Source organism: Pecten maximus, chromosome 7, assembly GCF_902652985.1.
Source record: "Pecten maximus chromosome 7, xPecMax1.1, whole genome shotgun sequence".
In the NCBI taxonomy this organism is placed as follows: domain Eukaryota; kingdom Metazoa; phylum Mollusca; class Bivalvia; order Pectinida; family Pectinidae; genus Pecten; species Pecten maximus.
The window spans coordinates 27,353,957-27,374,789 of record NC_047021.1 but is presented as its reverse complement, the minus strand read 5'-3'; the positions used below and the strand labels follow the sequence as shown (position 1 = coordinate 27,374,789).

General features: G+C 36.1%; 2 protein-coding genes across 2 annotated transcripts in view; one reads left to right on the top strand and one right to left on the bottom strand.

Annotated features, from left to right (window-relative positions):
- The window catches only part of LOC117330427 (HMG box-containing protein 1-like), a 35,622-nt gene extending 33,028 nt beyond the window's left edge, over positions 1-2,594 (bottom strand). The window contains exons 1-2 of the mRNA XM_033888702.1: positions 2,579-2,594; positions 957-1,186 (exon numbers count right to left, since the gene is read on the bottom strand). Of these exons, the coding sequence (XP_033744593.1) occupies positions 957-1,186; positions 2,579-2,593 (245 nt within the window). The 5' untranslated portion in view covers position 2,594. The remainder of the gene's footprint in view (positions 1-956; positions 1,187-2,578) is intronic.
- A 2,240-nt stretch (positions 2,595-4,834) lies between these two features.
- LOC117330426 (beta-galactosidase-1-like protein 2) lies at positions 4,835-19,673 on the top strand. Its single transcript, XM_033888701.1, has 18 exons — positions 4,835-5,200; positions 5,623-5,691; positions 6,883-6,978; positions 8,074-8,182; positions 9,185-9,277; positions 9,949-10,030; positions 10,360-10,518; positions 11,036-11,179; positions 11,524-11,616; positions 11,821-11,871; positions 12,390-12,445; positions 13,539-13,688; positions 14,050-14,127; positions 14,618-14,708; positions 17,557-17,644; positions 18,442-18,559; positions 18,846-18,962; positions 19,389-19,673. The coding sequence occupies exons 1-18, from the start codon at positions 5,022-5,024 to the stop codon at positions 19,509-19,511; spliced, it is 1,896 nt and encodes a 631-aa protein (XP_033744592.1). The 5' UTR covers positions 4,835-5,021; the 3' UTR covers positions 19,512-19,673.
- The last annotated feature ends 1,160 nt before the right edge of the window (positions 19,674-20,833 follow it).

Genomic DNA, 20,833 nt, shown 5'->3' with positions numbered 1-20,833 from the left:
TTCAATCCAGGATGCTACAGGCCTAATATCAAGTCCCTGGGCCTCTTGGTTATTGAGAAGAAGTCGTTTGAAGATGATAGCCTATTTGACAATGTGACCTTGAATGAAGGTCAAGGTCATTTATTTTAACAAACTTGGTAGCCCTTCACCCCAGCATGCTACAGGCCAAATATCAATTCCTCAGGCCTCTTGGTTATTAAGAAGAAGTCGTTTGAAGATTATAGCCTATTTGACCCATGTGACCTTTAATGAAGGTCAAGGTCATTCATTGGAAAAAATCTTGGTTACCCTTCACCCCAGCATTCTACAGGTCCAATATCAAGTCCCTGGACCTCTTAGTTATTGAGAAGAAGTCAGTTGAAGATTATAGCCTATTTTACCCATGTGACTTTGAATGAAGGTCAAGGTCATTTATTTGAACAAACTTGGTAGCCCTTCACCCCAGCATTCTATGGGCCCAATATCAAGTCCTTGGGCCTCTTGGTTTTTGAGAAGAAATTGTTTAAATGAAAAAGTTGACGCCGGAGGCCGGACCACAGCATAAGCTCACTTGCCCTTCGGGCAGGTGAGCTAATAATAGTGTAGTTTTTTTTTAAGTATTAAACTTCACTCTCAATAAATTTAATGTTTATGTGTTTTCAATGTTGTAGTCAATTTAAAACTCTCAATTAAATTTAAAGTTGATGAGTGATTATTGTTATAGCAAATTTTAAACTCTCAAATTTTTTTTAATTGGTTAATGTTTATTGTTGTAGTATATTTGCTGATTATAAATATAATTGGACATAGGTGCTCTAAACCTATTTCTCACAATTTCAAACTAAAGCACGACCTTACGTATGAAATATCTACATTGTAGACTGGAAATAAATAAATTATATAAAGGTAAACTTCATGATTAATTGACTCTGGGTCATTATTTCTGATCTTCAATAACAATTGAATTTTTGTTTTACCTTTTGAATGAGTTATGACACATGTGACAGTGGAACTGTTGATGGACATGACTGTGACAGGTGTTCATGTGGTACTTGAGTCCAGGAAGACTAGAGAAGGTTTTATCACAGCCTTTGGTCTCACAACGGTGCTGCTTCTGGGCTGACACATCACCATGGGAACGCTGTTTAAACTGTTGCATTCGTTGTGTCACTATTGGGGTCCTTTTGGAGTGGGATGGCCCCTTGGCCTAAAATAAATCATAAAATGGTGTGGATAAATGATTAATAATAAGCTACATGTTATAAACTATAAAACTATTGACAAACTAGAAAAAATATCTGTAAGACAAATGCCTCCTCTGCCACTTGACACCCAAAAACCTCAGTAGTTCCTGAGATAAGCTACCAGGGGGTAGTTACATTGCATCAGGATGGGACATGACAAGATGCGATGGGAGATGGGTTACAATATTTGCTCCCCTCACCCCCATTTCATTGCGGGAGCATAAAAAAACAATGAAAATATATCCTGAATAGAGAACAAATAACAACACATTGATTATATATTCAGAATTCATGATTAAAACCATATATTTGTACTCTGATTGCTCAATCCAATTTTTTATTTTTTCATTTGTTTTTTTGAAAATTGATCTAAACTTTGGATTTAAATTAAGGGGTATGGCTGGGGGGAAGGAAAGCAGTGACCACGTAGACCATAACCTTGGCTATCTAGTATGACCTTGAATGCAGAATTTGGAGGTCCATGGTTCAAATTGAATCCCATTTTTCATTTACTCTGCCAAAGACCTATAGTATACATCTAGGTCTAGATAATCTTCATTTGGTTTGTAATAAAAACATTTATCTTCTCTTCGTCACATCTGATGTCTAACAGAAGATACATGCCTGATATATATCATATACATGTAGACTGATTCTGTAGAAGAAGGATTTAAAACAAACTGTTGGACTTAAAGCATCCATAAAGAAAATCCTTATTGGCCTAATCGAAGTATAGCTGACAAATAATCGGATTTCTACATTTATTCTTAATCGGATAATGAGGTACATTATCAAACACTCGTTAAATAAATGAAACAATAATATCAAGTTCTAAACGTATAAACGTAAATCTGGTGACAAATAGACAACTTATGTAACCAGACAAGAATCCCTTCCGGTGGCCTCTCAACGATTTCACCTCAGCAGGACGCGCGCGACAGTGCAAAGTAAAACGTGCCAAATTACGTTCGGTTGGATTGTCGGCACAGCCGTTTCAAAACTATTATCGAATGCAAGGTCGTATGTCTATGATTAAGCAATTCTGCATTCGTATGCCTTCCAAATAAATAGTAAAGAGAACTTATTTGCAAGTGTCATGTTTAAAAATCACCTGTTTACCAAAGTTGAAGTAAATAAACAACTTTTACGGTGACCCCGAAACCAGTGGAGGGGTGTCAGTGTCAGTCCGTGATGTTTCGGTTGAATTTACAGACGGCGGTGAGCTAACAGTACGTTTTGATCACCTTTCCGCCATCTACATCATGCTAGTGCTCTACAGTGAACTTTAAAAGTATAAATTTCATATTAAAAACATCTTAAAATCCTCGTAGTAAACTTGTCTAATTTGTACTCACTCCAATCGACGCCATCTCTTCTGGGGCAGATGGATTGACCTGTAGTAGATTTTGATTGGTTGGTTCATAAAGGTCGCACGGTTTGATTGGACGATGTGAATTACTTATGAATATTAATGAGATTTGATTATCTCATTATCTAGGAGCGTGACGGACCCACAGGTAAGGGTGATGACAGGCCATAGCTACTTGCACCATACCGGCGAATGACACCGGCCTGCAACTCTTCATGCACGTGTTTTTCAAACTAAATACCATACTTTAAGACAGTAGTCGATATCTTTAAAAGAGACCCAGTCAATAACACTAAGTTTGAACAACGCTTAGATGTGAACCTAGTCAGCTGTTGAAAAAAATTAAAAGGCGGATAAGTTACCGTTAGGGGCACAATTGGGAGATCTTTGACGGAAAAACACGTTCATACCGCCAAAGATACCAACAATCAAGTGTTTCACTTCCTTTAAATGTTTATAGACGATTTAAGATACATACGTGACGACTGAAGTTTTTGGTAAATAGTCCTATAATATAATTGCTTAAAATTAAAATACAAAGATTTCTCGATTTGCAGACTACACAAGAAGTTTAATTTGAAAAGGGAAATACGATTTACCTCCCTTCCACCGTACACCATACATACATGTTGCAGGCAACACTCATTCGAACTGGTTTCATTTTTTGTTGTTGTTTTAAGAGCCATGCATGCTCTTTCTATGCGGCCAAGATTATGAAAAAAATGCAACTGAAAAAAAAAAAAAAAAATGCGCCTCAATCGAGAGGACTCTATTTTAGGCCATGAATTATCGATCTTGAAACCCATCTCATTTCGCAAATGTTCGGGGGTATGAGAATTTGGGAGAGCTATATATGTCTATTCTTAATGATGTACGCTGTTACCTTGCTTTTATTATTTGTCTAATCTGCTAGCGACTTGCGCGAAATTGGATAACTATGCTCAAACTTGATTTTTTATGATAATTAGAATTTCAGAAATTATATATCTTGCTGTATTATGTATTATATAATACATATCTATTTTAAATCCGACATTTCCTTTTTTATGTTTCAAAACATTGTCTAATTAAGGGCGGAGATTGTCTTATTTTGCTCTGTATTCTAAATGTAAGTTGCAATCGAATTGTTACAACAATTCAGGTTGATATAATACCGATAAAAAGAGTCTTGAATTATATGTATCTTTAGCCCGACTTTCCTCTGGTCCTACACCAGACTTAGCAATTCTGACGATTAGATGTCTACACCGAACATCTATCTGTCAAAATGGCTACGTCTGGTGTCAGGACCAGAGGAAACTCGGGCTAGTAAAGTTTTAGATATTGAAACGATATATAACTTTTGCAAAAGGATACCAAATGTTAAAAGATCTATGCAATATTAATATGTGCGTACATTTCAAACATTTGTATTGTACTTGTAACTGTTTCATAATTATAAACTCTAATAACTATACTCGAAAATCGCATCTGCAGGTATACACACTTTTGTTAAATTTACTCTCTAGTGAAATTAATTTAACATTGTGTCATTTATATAAGCATTTAGTCAATTATATTGGTTTACAACTGTATTGTATTACTGAGTACATGTGGCCGTGTACCATGTGACACAATTTCCATTATGTAATGAGTTGATACACGGATGAGTTTTAATGTTATCGTCATATTAATATACTGTACTAAGTAGTCTAGGAAGACGGTTCTTCCGAGTTCCCACGGATTCAGGAATAACGATATATAAATATATAACATAGAAACACAAATGACGAAGGAAGACAACTTTATGACTCGTGCTCTGACCGGGCCTCGAACTCACGATCTACGGCACCAAATCGCCTAGACAGAAATACCCGCAGCTTATACCACTGCGCCACATCGGCGTTCTTAAAAAGAACGTTTCAATGGCGCAGTGATGGTCGGCCCGATACCCTGACATGATCATTGTAGAAGTCGTCTATTAGATGATATGATTACACGGATCGCAATGTATTTTCATTCATGGATACGAATTGTACGTATATTATATGTATTTCTCTCGGTACAACTTCGACAGGAAATTCAAATCTGTATCTTCGGATCACCAACACATAGTGTATATGATACATTGTGCTAATAAATAGATATGTAACATAGAAACACAAATGACGAAGGAAGACAACTTTATGACTCGTGCCCTGACCGGGCCTCGAACTAACGTATATTAAATACATATGCATTTGTACATGTAGTAGATGCTTCCTCGCTAGAGTACATTAGTAATATCATTATGCATCTTATCTCAAGGGCACGCGCTATGTTTACCGAGTACCTGTGAACCTTAGGAATGGAGGCCCTTTAAGTAAGGTTTAGGGTATAGCTACACAATCTACCTTGCTTGCCGCGGAGTTCTGTTGAGGTCAGCTAAATCCGGGGAGTACTGCTGGGACATGGCGGAAGTACCGTACGAAAGTCGTGGTAGCCTCACGTTTAAGAATGGAGACTTTATACTTGACCAGAAACCTCTCCGCATCCTTAGTGGCACCATGCACTACTTCCGGGTGGTGCCCGAATACTGGGAGGATCGCCTCCTCAAAATGAAAGCCTGTGGACTAAACACCGTGGAGACGTAAGTACGACTAAATACCACACGTGTCATGATCGCGTGGTGTTGCTACTGACACGACTAGAGATCATTTCTCTTCAGCTTCTCCGCTTCAGATTTGCATATATACTATATCAATTAAATATGCGTTGTAATCACACACGTAATAAACTGTTCATAGTGTATTACATGGTTGTTGACTAGACATTTCCATTGACATTTGCTTGGAAACACACCATTTTTCAAGTATACATCGAGAACATGATACAAATTATACTTTTGTAGAATATTAACAATGTCAGGAACAAATCCTCTGCTAAAGTGACACAAATTGAATTAAAAAAGACGCTTAATAAGAATCTCGCGTTGACCATTGACCCTTGATGTGTGATATAAATTGTTAAATAATGACAATTTGAACGAAGTACTGACCATCTATGTTGCAGCTATGTAGCGTGGAATAAGCACGAAGAATATCCGGGCAAGTTTGATTTCGAGGGTATACTGGACGTCAGGTAGGTATAAACCGAGACAAAGCTACGAGGGCTGATTGATAAGTTGTGAGCCTCGTATTGAAGGAGGTACTCAAGGATATTCTTTTTAAGTCCTACTATTCCCTGACTATATAGGGCCATGTACCCAAGGAATGGTCTCATTTGGTTAGTTTATATCAACGAGGTAGCACTCTGAAGTAAACAAAGACAAGCGGCTTTTGCAAAATGGACAAAATCGGTTAGGGTTAGGGTGAAAGAGTCTGTCATTGCCATGGTTGCCTTTCACGATTGTGGCTTTAAATTGATTGAGCATCCGCCTTATTCACCTGATCTCGCTCCATCAGACTTTCATCTATTTTCAAAATTGAAAACAGCTATTTCAGGCACCCTAACCCTAATATGCAGTGGATGGCTTTCTGAACAGCCAAAAAAAGGAGCTCTATAAAACTGGCATTGAGGCCCTTAAACACCACTGGCAAAAGTGTATATATATATTATTACTGAAGGGGATTATGTTGAAAAATAATACAATATGTCCGGCAAGATTCAAATCCTTCAATATGAGGCTCACACCTTATCAATCAGCCCTCGTAGGTTCATAATCGGTCATAACCTGATTTGTGCCCGAAGAGGCCCGGGTTTCGTGAATTCGAGAAAGAACATGTAGCCATTTATATACAGTGTATTAAGATGTTAATACCCCAAAAAACAACATAACACGTTCCATGATTAGGTGAGGAAGAAAAATGCCCATTTTCCAAAAGAGCAGTTTGAAATGTGTCATCCTACAAATCTTACTCTGCAGGATGAGAGGTTTTGACTCGTGGCTTCCTGTATTCAGACACAGTTTAACAGTAAAATATTTATAAAATGCATATGAAACGCTGCAAGAAGAAGTTGGCGGTTAAGAATCCGATACAGGCGCTGTGATTAACATTGTAAAGAATGAATGTTACAAAGTAAATTCCACACTGTGACTTACACTGTATCAAATTAATGTTACAAAGTATATCCCACTGTTATTTACACTGTAAGTAATTTCCACGGGGCCATCTTCAAAATGGCGGTAAATGATTGAGTGTTCAATGGTTCCAGCAATACCTGACACAAGCTGTGTGGTGTCTTCTCAGAAAGCGGTGGTGATTGCTCCAGTTAACGTGTATGTACTGCATATGGTGGGATAGTGAAATGTATATATCCTTGGTGTTCCAGGAAGTTTGTACAGGTCGCCCAGAAAGTTGGACTATACGTAATTTTCCGTCCCGGTCCGTACATATGTGCCGAGTGGGACTTCGGTGGACTACCAAGGTAACCCGGTTATTCCTTCAACAATATTGAAAATATAAAATGCATTGTTTAGACTGCGGTTCAATTGGTTACCAAGGAAATCTTTATTGTAACATAAAATATGCTCCCGGGTTGATCAAAAGGACAATGAATATTATATGGTTGACAAACTTTATCAAAACATCTTAGTCTTGTGTATCGTATCATACTAATAGTATGGGAAATTGAAAGTTAGTATCGCGCCAAAAATCAAAACTTTTTAAACAAAAAGTTTCCCCGAGTTCAATGCGTTTTATCATGTATACCGATTTGTTGTAATATTCAATATTAATAGTTTGTGTTGATTATGATAACACATACACGTATTTGGTTCAGCAATCTTTCTCGCATGCAACCTTGCATTAAAATTGCACTGTTTATTTGTCTCCCCTGATATGTTTGATGGTCCATAGCGAGAACCGGCTCTCACGAGAAAAACTTTGATGGTCCCGGCTCGATCTCGTTCTATGGGGAGTTCACTATTTTGTTTTGTGATGTCTGAGAAAGTTGATGTATTAAGGTTAACTAATCAGACAATGGTCGAAATTCCTCAAATATTCAAATGTACTTGTTGAGTTCTGATATAATTTTGTGCTGTTTGTATGATGAAACTGTGTGTAGTTCTGATATAATGTTGTGCTGTTTGTATGATGAAACCGTGTGTGTAGTTCTGATATAATTTTGTGCTGTTTGTATGATGAAACCGTGTGTAGTTTTACAAACAAAACATTGCCAATATGTCCGTTATAATAGTAGTAAGGTTTTCCTTCCCTGTTTCATGAATACCTAGTTGTTTGTTATCTCATCCACTCCTTTTTGTGTCCCAATTATTTGTTAGGGTAAAATATTAGAGTATTGATAAAACATAATTAATTTATTGATTAATTAGTTTCATATTACAATCGCCTAAACGTAATTTATTAGTTTTAAATCATTCTTAACTGGAAAACCGCTGAATTTGTGTCCATTATTGCAAAAAAGGGAAGAACACTACTATTACCGATAACACTGTTGTGTGGTAGTGTCAATATAGTTGTCCACGTGTGGAAACGACTTTCGCTTGTTTCTTTACCTCAGCTGGCTGTTGGCTGATGAGAACATGAAAGTCCGCAGTAACTACAAACCTTATCAAGATGCCGTGGATCGATTTTTTGCTAGACTTTTACCTTTAGTGACCGATTTACAGGTAAGTTTGTTAAAGTCCGTCATAATCCACTACAGCTGATCATAATGATATATTTAAATCTAAAGGTCCATTAGCGAGTTTCCAGAATTAGTCTTGCGTTAAAGTTCTAGCCGAGTAATGATATGCTTCCGAGAATTGAAAGCCTTTTTCAAACCAGAACTATGCTCACATACAGGTAGATCTCGAACACTGAAATTTTAATACACATACCCGTCAATTTGTCATTAAACATTCATTTGTCATATACATGTGTAATACAACTCTAACTAACGAAGGTTGTTATCCAACTGTAGTATGATATATTCACTTCCTCGCCTACCTTTCGGAGGAAAGTACAGTTGATTTGTAGATGATTGTGCGAAAGACAAGATAAAAGCACCTTCAAATTGAGACATATACAGTAGATAACTACACCATACAGCTGTTTTGTCCTTCTAGGACTCGTCAGTGATGATAGGGACATCATACAGCTGTTTTGCCATTCTAGGACTCGTTAATGATGTTAGGGACACCATACAGCTGTTTCGTCCTTCTATGACTCGCCAATGATGTTAGGGACATCATACAGCTGTTCCGTCCTTCTAGGACTCGTCAGTGATGTTAGGGATATCATACAGCTGTTCCGTCCTTCTAGGACCCGTCAGTGATGTTAGGGACATCATACAGCTGTTTCGTCCTTCTAGGACTCGTCAGTGATTCTAAGAGCCAAACATGTTGATCTTGAACCGATAAAAATATCCAAACCCTAATTGGAAGGTGCAAAAGACCTATGATTCAATAAATTTCATAATGTTTGATATTGGATTTCATAGAACGTTAATGTGTATATTCTAAACCGTGTAACTATACACAGGAATTAAAACGGGCCAAGCAGGTTACGATAAACTTCGTTGACTGAAAAGTCCACGAGCTGTGTTAATTACAAGACAAAATACAAGATTTTTCCGACATACTATAGCATTTAGGTTAATAATGAAGTAGTGATGATTTTGTTTGTTTCAGCATTCTAAAGGAGGGCCTATAATTGCCGTCCAGGTAGAAAACGAATATGGATCTTACAGCGACGAAGTCGAGCATCTCATGTTCGTGAAAGAGGTAAGATATTGCTATTAAGTTCTGCATGTACATGTACAAATAATATGTATTATAATTTTCATGCTATGCAATCTTATATACAGCTTAAAGAAAATTGTTTTTGATCATTTTGACATCAAGAAAATTGCGATATTTTATTTGTTTCTAGTACGTGTTACTGTTATCATAGTATGCGCTCATAAGAATTATGTATTTATCAATTTGATTGGCCATATTTGAACGATCTATCAATACTATAAGTTCATATCGAACCAAAACAAAAACTTCATGGCGACATCTTAAAGATGTACATTAATGTATTAAATTCGGTTAAGAAGATCAGGAATGGATCTTCTTGATTCTTTACTATTATAGCATGAACATCCGCGATACTCCAGGAAGTACTCTGTAGATAGCGACAGTGGATGGTATCGGAACCCTGGAGTATCGAGATAGCGAAAGAAGATCGTAGCTGCTGGGGTATCGCGGATGGAGCATGTATATGTAGTTGTCTTCCGTTTTCGTACACAGGTACAACAAGACTTTTCCTCCGAAACACTTGAGACATCATTCTCTTGAACACACACTGGAACCAAAATTTAAATAATCTTTTTGATCGAGTATTTTATTATTGGTTCAAGTATTCATAGCTAAATCACCTTAAAGGTACAGATACTTCTTTGCTGTTCCAGTTGTTGCTGAAGTATGGGACACAAGAACTGCTCCTCACGTCAGAAAATATATTCGGGCTGAAGAGAGCGGCTTTTTATCAACGTAAGATCTTGAAATCAAAATGAAATAATTGTATCCTCTAATTATTAAGTTTCAATCATAAATGATGTTTCGATAAATAACAACACTTTGAAATCTGTAAATGTTAATCTTGCTAGAGTGCTTCGCAGTGTCTTGTGGGCAAACTTCTTTTTTGAAAGTAAATGGGAAATATGGAATAACATCTTCCAGAATGTCTGAATAACTACATTGCGATATTGACAATATCATTCAGTAATGGAATGCCACATACAATTTGGACACCAGTGTGCATGAAAATAAATAAACTGATCAATCTCGGCTATTTAACACACAAAGCGTGATTGTTCTAGATGCACTGCCGACGGCAAATTTTCCGGAAATGGGAGACGGTCAAAAACTTTTTGATATGATCCGAGAATGGAGTCCCGATTTCCCTCTGATGGTTATGGAGTTTTGGCCAGGATGGTTTGACCACTGGGGACAAGGTCACAAAGGACTGGCGATGCCATGTAAGTGACATTGAATTCTTCTAAACGTATACTGAAATAAGACCAATGCTTATACCATTCCACCTTTTGCTTATATGATAATTTTTTCAACCAGAAGTATATCACGTGATAAAGGAAGAGGATTAGTTTCTATGCTACAGCCCTTGGATACTGTTGTCTTATCAGTAGATTTAGTGTATTATTTACGATGTAAGATCACTGTTTGACTGATTTACTTTATTACTGTCAGGATTCTGAATATGTTTGTAGAATATAGACTATTTCTATCACAACAGTGTTTCACTTCACATCGTATTTATTACATATGGAGGTCATTATAAATCTTCCAGTTGTAGTATTCATGAGGTCTAAAGCATATCTTGTATCTCATTCTTCTTCATTTTGGTTTTGAAGTGTTCGAGAACTGTCTGACAGGAATATTATTACATATGGAGGTCATTATAAATCTTCCAGTTGTAGTATTCATGAGGTCTAAAGCATATCTTGTATCTCATTCTTCTTCATTTTGGTTTTGAAGTGTTCGAGAACTGTCTGACAGGAATATTAGACGCAGGGGGTTCTTTCAACATGTACATGTTTCACGGCGGAACAAACTTTGGATTCATGGCCGGAGCAAACTACTTCGCGAATTCAACGTACAAACCCGACATCACAAGCTATGGTAAACACCGTTATTGACCAATCCATCATATAACAATATTTCAAACTTTCCCATTTTAACATTATACCATCATATACAAGGGAATTAAGTTATCAACCTTATATTAGCCCTTTCACAGATTGTTATCACTACGTTGTCTTTTATAAGACAGGATACTAGTATTTATGTAACAGTTCAATTGAGTATAAAACCTACCATACCTAACAATATCGCTAATGTAAATTTAAAATTAGAAGTAAATAATCAAAGTCGGACTAAACGAACTCAACATTCGGTTATGTATCTGTCTCACTCTTTTTATACATCTGCAGTTGCTAAAAGATAATATTGAATTCTATTTTTAGATTATGACGCACCTCTAAGCGAAGCTGGCGACATAACCCCAAAGTTCCTCAGAGCCAGAGAAATTGTTTTCGAAAAGGTCCTGAAGCCATCTGGTAAATATTAATGGCAATGAAGATTACTTTTATACAAGAACGAATATGTAATGAAAATACACGCATATTTTATTATTAATTATCTGATGAATTATCTGTATACATTTCGTGTTTTGTTTGCGTTCCATGTGAAAACAATGCATGTGTAATTACGTTTGACTGTCACGTTGATCGTCCTTGACTTCTTCCCCTTACTCTACATAGGTATCTCCAAGTTGCCTGACCTTCCCCCGAATACACCAAAAGCTAATTATGGTGAGTTGGTGAAGTGGTGAATATCTCAGTAATTGATATGAGAGGAAATGCTTTATAGGGAATAATTCACTTAGAAGTATTTCTCAGTGTTGTTTTTCTGATACTACAGATGCTATAAAATGTGGTTTTGTATATTTTGACGCTATCGAAAGTCTATTTTGAACGAAAAATGAGGCGATATGTGTCGTAAATATCCTTGAAGGGGTTTGACGAAAGACATAATCAGATGAGAGGCACTTTTTATGGTATTTGTTAGATATACAGTACATATGCCTAAAAATGATTAAAACATACAGCTGTTTCGTCCAGTGTGCTCAGAGGTAACTGGGAAAGTCATTTACGAAGTAAGGTACAATAACACCATTATGTCATCGTTTTGAAACTATTTGATATTCAGAAGAGGAAATATCAATGGTATTTGATGAACTTTAACTGGTAAATAATTACACAATAGATGTTATATTTTATATTCGCACAGAAAGTGTTACGTATTGCATTTGATTTATTTTCCTTTCTAGGAAAGGTGCCCTGTACACATACGATGAGCTTCAATCAAATGCTAGCTTATGTAAAGGTTTGAAGTTTTTGTTTACATTCATTTCTATTAAACAATAACATGTACAGTGAATCCTGACTTTACCGACGTATTGTGGAACCGAGTCAATGAATCGGATACAATGAAATCTGACTTTACCGACATACTGTGGGGCCTAGTCGATGTGTTGGATACAGTGAACCCTGACTTTACCGACATACTGTGGGGGCCGAGTCATTGTGTCGGGTACAGTAAAATCTGACTTTACCGACATACTGTGGGGCCGAGTCAATGTGTCGGATACAGTGAACCCTGACTTTACCGACATACTGTGGACCGAGTCAATGTGTCGGATACAGTGAACCCTGACTTTACCGACATACTGTGGGGCCTAGTCAATGTGTCGGGTACAGTAAAATCTGACTTTACCGACATACTGTGGGGCCTAGTCAATGTGTCGGGTACAGTAAACCCTGACTTTACCGACATACTGTGGGGCCTAGTCAATGTGTCGGGTACAGTAAACCCTGACTTTACCGACATACTGTGGGGCCTAGTCGATGTGTTGGATATGACAATGTGTCGATAAAGTCAATGTCGGCAAAAACGTATGGCTGATGAAAAATTTGGCAATGCAAAAAAAGTGTAATAACAGTTTATTTCGTAAAAAACGTAATTATAGTCTCGCAGTACTTGTAAGTATATGTACAACGTTACCCAAATTCACAATCTTAGTGAATCATTAACATGTATGTTGACAGGGTATGGCGTTTTTCTGTAAAATAAATCAATTTGTCATATTGGCAGATCCATAATACAAACATGTACTTCATATTGATAGACCACGCATTTACTAATAAAGGATGCGATCAAAACGTTTTTTATCATAAAATATGTTAAAATAAATATTCGGCCATCCAAGAGACGGGCCATATTATGCCAATACTTTTCTCTGACTACACAGACCTTACTGTCTTGTTAGGAGCTGTTATGGTTATAAATACATATAGAAATGCAATGTAAAAGTAACAGTTCTGCGACTTTTAAAACTGCTAACGTAAATGATGATTTGTGTTGACAAATTTTGAAATAAGATAATGTGTTTTTAATGCTCTCTGACAATTCTGTCCAGAATAACATCGAATGTCCCTCGCCAATCCCAATGGAACACCTCAAGATACACGGTGGGTATGGCCAGAACTATGGCTATATCGTGTACCGTACAACTCTTCCAGCAGGGAAACGCCTACAGTTTTCCTCGCTTCCTCAGGATAGGGCACAGGTATGTATGTAGGTTTACATTTACAATTTGTGTGTGAAGACAACCTGTATTTGTACATTTTTTAAAAAGTTTTCGGAAGACAAGTTTTATACTTTTTAGTGTGCCATTTGGTATAAATAGACATTCATTAAACGACGTAACAGATAACAGTTGTATAGTTATTCAGCTTACTAATACAGAATACGATACTGTAGGTACGAAATGGGTAGTGTTTCCCAGACACTGTATATTTGTTGTTTTGTTAAAATGATACAACTTATATATCTAATATAGTACACTGTAATAAAAATGTAATTTATAAGTGCAGTTGAAATTATGAACCAGACGAAACATGAACAACCGAGATAACTGTTTGTTTTAGATCTTTATCAATGGAACTTTTATTCACGTGATTGATTGGCGAAATCCTGATTTAGGAATAAACGTCGACTGTACACAGGTATGTCAGCGAATTCATGAATGTCAACGCACCGTTAGATAATTTTGTTTGGAGTTAAGAAAACATCATTTTCGTATCGGTTGAAAAATGGCATTTTCATCCTTTAATATATTTTCTACAGACAGACAACAAGTCAAAAATAAAATAAATATGGTTTGAATAAAGATTGTAAATATTGTAACCAATAATGGTTACAATTATTAAATGAAAAAGTACACATTCCGAGACTTTCATATTACGTAAATGTTAAATTGTTGTAATTACGTTTACGACCTGTAGCTTCAGCAATAAAGTATAACCTACATTAATATTGTATATGGCTGTGTAAGAATGTGTATTGCATGCGTACCATACGTGTGGCAGAATTATTAATGTATTTATAGACAAAATAGATTAATTTGTCGATTTTTAAATCTAATAAGCTACTCGGTGATAACTGTAGCGTAGTGTAGTGCAATCATAGTCAATATACATTATATTGTGTTCACAGGATACAAACACACTGGAGATACTGGTAGAAAACCACGGGCGTGTCAATTATGTCGAATTTGGCCTTAATCTACTGAATGAACATAGGAAAGGTAGTCATAAGTATAAAATATCTCATTACATATGTAAGGAATTATCTCAGCCTTATTTGCAAACAATTCATCATTTGTGCGTCATATAATTATTATGTTTGATAATGGTCCTACTTAAATTGCGTTTGGCTTTTACTGCAACAGTTCTCAGGTTGCTGCTACCTTCTTTTCGCGGTAACCTTATTTTTCTTACCTTTTTTGTGTGTCAAGCTACCCTAACTATCATGCAGTATATGTTTTCGCGGTAACCTTATTTTTCTTACCGTTTTTGTATGTCAAGTTACCCTAACTATCATACAGTATATGTTTTCGCGGTAACCTTATTTTTCTTACCGTTTTTGTATGTCAAGCTACCCTAACCCTCATGCAGTATATGTTTTCGCGGTAACCTTATTTTTCTTACCGTTTTTGTATGTCAAGCTACCCTAACTATCATACAGTATATGTTTTCGCGGTAACCTTATTTTTCTTACCGTTTTTGTATGTCAAGCTACCTTAACTATCATGCAGTATATGTTTTCGCGGTGAGCTTATTTTTCTTACCGTTTTTGTATGTCAAGTTACCAAACTATCATACAGTATATGTTTTCGCGGTAACCTTATTTTTCTTACCGTTTTTGTATGTCAAGCTACCCTAACTATCATGCAGTATATGTTTTCGCGGTAACTTTATTTTTCTTACCGTTTTTGTATGTCAAGCTACCCTAACTATCATACAGTATATGTTTTCGTGGTAACCTTATTTTTCTTACCGTTTTTGTATGTCAAGTTACCCTAACTATCATGTAGTATATGTTTTCGCGGTAACCTTATTTTTCTTACCGTTTTTGTATGTCAAGCTACCCTAACTATCATGCAGTATATGTTTTCGCGGTAACCTTATTTTTCTTACCGTTTTTGTATGTCAAGCTACCTTAACTATCATGCAGTATATGTTTTCGCGGTAAGCTTATTTTTCTTACCGTTTTTGTATGTCAAGTTACCAAACTATCATACAGTATGTTTTCGCGGTAACCTTATTTTTCTTACCGTTTTTGTATGTCAAGCTACCCTAACTATCATGCAGTATATGTTTTCGCGGTAACTTTATTTTTCTTACCGTTTTTGTATGTCAAGCTACCCTAACTATCATACAGTATATGTTTTCGCGGTAACCTTATTTTTCTTACCGTTTTTGTATGTCAAGCTACCCTAACTATCATGCAGTATATGTTTTCGCGGTAACCTTATTTTTCTTACCGTTTTTGTATGTCAAGCTACCCTAACTATCATGCAGTATATGTTTTCGCGGTAGCCTTATTTTTCTTACCGATTTTGTATGTCAAGCTACCCTAACTATCATGCAGTATATGTTTTCGCGGTAACCTTATTTTTCTTACCGTTTTTGTATGTCAAGCTACCCTAACTATCATGCAGTATATGTTTTCGCGGTAACCCTATTTTTCTTACCGTTTTTGTATGTCAAGCTACCCTAACTATCATGCAGTATATGTTTTCGCGGTAACTTTATTTTTCTTACCGTTTTTGTATGTCAAGCTACCCTAACTATCATACAGTATATGTTTTCGTGGTAACCTTATTTTTCTTACCGTTTTTGTATGTCAAGTTACCCTAACTATCATGTAGTATATGTTTTCGCGGTAACCTTATTTTTCTTACCGTTTTTGTATGTCAAGCTACCCTAACTATCATGCAGTATATGTTTTCGCGGTAACCTTATTTTTCTTACCGTTTTTGTATGTCAAGCTACCTTAACTATCATGCAGTATATGTTTTCGCGGTAAGCTTATTTTTCTTACCGTTTTTGTATGTCAAGTTACCAAACTATCATACAGTATGTTTTCGCGGTAACCTTATTTTTCTTACCGTTTTTGTATGTCAAGCTACCCTAACTATCATGCAGTATATGTTTTCGCGGTAACCTTATTTTTCTTACCGTTTTTGTATGTCAAGCTACCCTAACTATCATACAGTATATGTTTTCGCGGTAACCTTATTTTTCTTACCGTTTTTGTATGTCAAGCTACCCTAACTATCATGCAGTATATGTTTTCGCGGTAACCTTATTTTTCTTACCGTTTTTGTATGTCAAGCTACCCTAACTATCATGCAGTATATGTTTTCGCGGTAGCCTTATTTTTCTTACCGATTTTGTATGTCAAGCTACCCTAACTATCATGCAGTATATGTTTTCGCGGTAACCTTATTTTTCTTACCGTTTTTGTATGTCAAGTTACCAAACTATCATACAGTATGTTTTCGCGGTAACCTTATTTTTCTTACCGTTTTTGTATGTCAAGCTACCCTAACTATCATGCAGTATATGTTTTCGCGGTAACTTTATTTTTCTTACCGTTTTTGTATGTCAAGCTACCCTAACTATCATACAGTATATGTTTTCGCGGTAACCTTATTTTTCTTACCGTTTTTGTATGTCAAGCTACCCTAACTATCATGCAGTATATGTTTTCGCGGTAACCTTATTTTTCTTACCGTTTTTGTATGTCAAGCTACCCTAACTATCATGCAGTATATGTTTTCGCGGTAGCCTTATTTTTCTTACCGATTTTGTATGTCAAGCTACCCTAACTATCATGCAGTATATGTTTTCGCGGTAACCTTATTTTTCTTACCGTTTTTGTATGTCAAGCTACCCTAACTATCATGCAGTATATGTTTTCGCGGTAACCCTATTTTTCTTACCGTTTTTGTATGTCAAGCTACCCTAACTATCATGCAGTATATGTTTTCGCGGTAACCTTATTTTTCTTACCGTTTTTGTATGTCAAGCTACCCTAACTATCATACAGTATATGTGTACGCTACGTTAGTTATATTTGTAATGCAGGTTTGACCGGAGATGTCTCAATAGACGGCAAGAAACTGGAATCGTGGAATATAATTCCACTGGAATTCGACAAGGAATTTGTAAAAAGGTAAGGAATGATATTCTCATATTGTGCAAACAATGAAATGTTTCAACACAGGCGTTCTCGTGTGTTCCTTTGTAAATAATGGCTTTAAACATCTACGTCATAATAACACATTAACACATTGTAATATCTTGGATACACATTAATTTTCAGTGATAAGACATTGTATCGTGTGGTGGTCTGTCCTACTTCAATGCATTTGCGCTATTGCAAGTTCATTTCTTTGCATCTCTTATCAGAAAGTATAAATAAAAATGTCACGTTTGAGGATACGTCGTATAGATTCAAATGTATGTGTTGTTGTTTATAGAATTTTTTTTCAGTCAATCATAAGAATACTTCAGCCGAGTTGATCAATTTAGAGATGCCAGTTTTGGCGACTTCATTTTCTAACGGATTTTAAATTATATTTAATACAATGAATATACAGACACAAAGTAATGTAAACTAGAAAAAAATACTGCAGTTACCCCAACATAGATTTCACTTTGACTCCGAAATATACAGATATACCTTATTTCATAGGGCCCCACGGATGTTCTGTCATATGTCCCTACCGTCGTGTAATACAAGGCCATTCAATATATTTACGCCCATTTTAATTTTTGTCTTACATTCATTGTATTAGATATAATGTAAAGGCTTCCTTATAAGAAGTGATCCTTCATCGATGTTTCACTTAGCATTTGTCAATGTCAAGCTTTATATAAATATATTAATATGTGTGATGACCAGTAGGAATATAAATGGTTTATATATGGCTTCCAATTAAAATATCTGCCTCTTATCTCCACCTCTAGTGTATGTCAGTGTGACAAATGGGTGGCCACTTCTCCGTCGACCTGTTGTTACCCAGCATTGTTCAAGGCCACACTGACAATCACTGACGCACCGAAAGATACTTTCCTATGTACAAAGGTAAAACTTTATATGTTACCAGTTGGTAACGTTTGTCGTAATTTTAATAGACAGACCACGTGTGATGACGTACATGTATAGTGTATCCCTTGTACTAAGTGCATGTTATATGTATTCAATTTCATTAAACATATTCAGTTAACATTTAAAATCATAGCGCATCTAAAAGTTGTTTACGGATATATTGTAATCAAAGCAAATAACATTATGAATAAATTGCTCGAAGCGAAAGAGTGAAGTTATAGGTCACTGTTGTCATAATATGCGTGTATTCCTTTATTTCTAGGGATGGGGGAAGGGCATTGTTTTCCTGAACGGTTTTAACCTTGGTAGGTTCTGGTGTGTCGGCCCCCAGCAGACACTCTACGTCCCAGCGCCACTCTTACAACAAGGAGACAATCAGGTAATGTTTTACTTCAAAATATTATTTCACATCGTATAATTCTTCTTCCCCTCATTATGTGATATTTCACTAATTAATAGCTTATAACTGTATCATTATAACTCGATAGAATTGTACAAAAAACCGATATTAAGCCCCTCTCAAATCAAAAGAGTTAAAATAAAAGGGAGCCGAAACGAATTGAGCTGGGTTTTACAGCTGGTTCGTCCTTATAAGACTCGTCAGTAATGCTATAAATCGTATAAACTACCCATTTGTCATATTGAGGATGGCAGAGATTATTTCCAGTTTTTACAATCAAAATGAAATATCACATAATTAATGGGAAGGCGTCGTTATTTGTTGTCTTTATGTAACACGGAGTGAGAATGAGATCCGAAATTACAAAGGATACGATTTTTCACTGCGTATTTTTATTGTTTGCAGATTTTGATATTTGAACAAGAAAATCCAGGGATGTCCATCGAGTTCCTTGACGCTCCAATATTGGATGAAACTGACAAAAGCAATGTGGAGGAAGCCGACAAGGAATACCCGACCGGTTCATAAATTTTAAAATCGGAATTTGTTTATCAGATAATCAAACTGCCTCCAGCAATACCGGTTTATCTTTGAAGCATCGTAGAACGGACATACAAATTATTCGGAAGCTCGTTAGAGTGTCTGAAAAGATTTACTGCCATTTCACAATAAATGTGTCATTTTGTAATGCTGATGCCTTGTATTAATCTCTACACCAAAAGTTGTACGGCATTTCAATACAAGCGTTATTTCCCATATCGAATATAAATATGGAAACAGTTCATGTAGTGTTTGTGAAATGTGTCATGTTGTCCTGGTTGTGTTCTGCTGGGTGGAAAATTATTGTTCAAAGTATTTGTTTTATCTGTAACAAAATAAAATATATTTGAATACGAGTAGAGTTGTCATTTTTACCTAATGATAGTCTAACACACACCTCAGCCCCCGTCCTCAAATGTTAAATAACGTTAGATACATTTTAACCAATCATCAGGTTGAGGGCTATAATGCCTATTTAATTCCCCCTTTGTAAACAATCCTCGTTACAGCTGTCCACTTTTGAAGTCATTTTGTTTTCGCACTAAGTTTCAATATTAAAATTTCACAGCTAGTTACTAAGGGGAACCTATCTATGGGAGTCTTAAAACTATCCTTTCGTACTTCTCGAGATACGTAGCGATAGAAATCTTCACCATTCAAAATCCAAGATGGCTGCTCATCGGCCATTCTGTTTTACCGATCAAACTCAACATTGATCTTACACGACTGGAAACTAAGGGGAGCCTTCATATGAAGTTTGAGAAATGGCCTTCCCGTACTTCTCAGAAAATATTGATAACAATATTTAACGGTAAAATCCCAAAAGATATTCGCCTATCGGTGATTTTGTTTTCACAGTCGGACTCGAAATCGCATGGTCACAACTTGGGAACAAGGAGAAGCCTATATTTATCATTAAGTGTGAAGTTATATAAATATCCGTCTAGTACTTCTCAAGAAATAGTGATGACAGGAACTGTTTACGGGCGGACGGACGAATTGAATAGTTCACCATCTGATGATGGTGGGATAAAAAGTAGAGAAAATCTCAATGTTGCATAGAATCAACTAAAACTGTAAGCCAGTGACCAACTTATTTAATACTACCCGCTACCCATCATTGCGACCATGGCAACCAAATGACATTTGTTGTTTTGGAAAATAGCACCGTTGTATTTTATATCTCTCAAAGAAACTATATACAAACTTTTAGCTTAATGAAATATTTCAATTTTGACCAATCAGAAGCCTCTATAGATCTCAATTGTAAACTTCTGGAAATGCCATATGTTTTAATAGGGATCGACAAG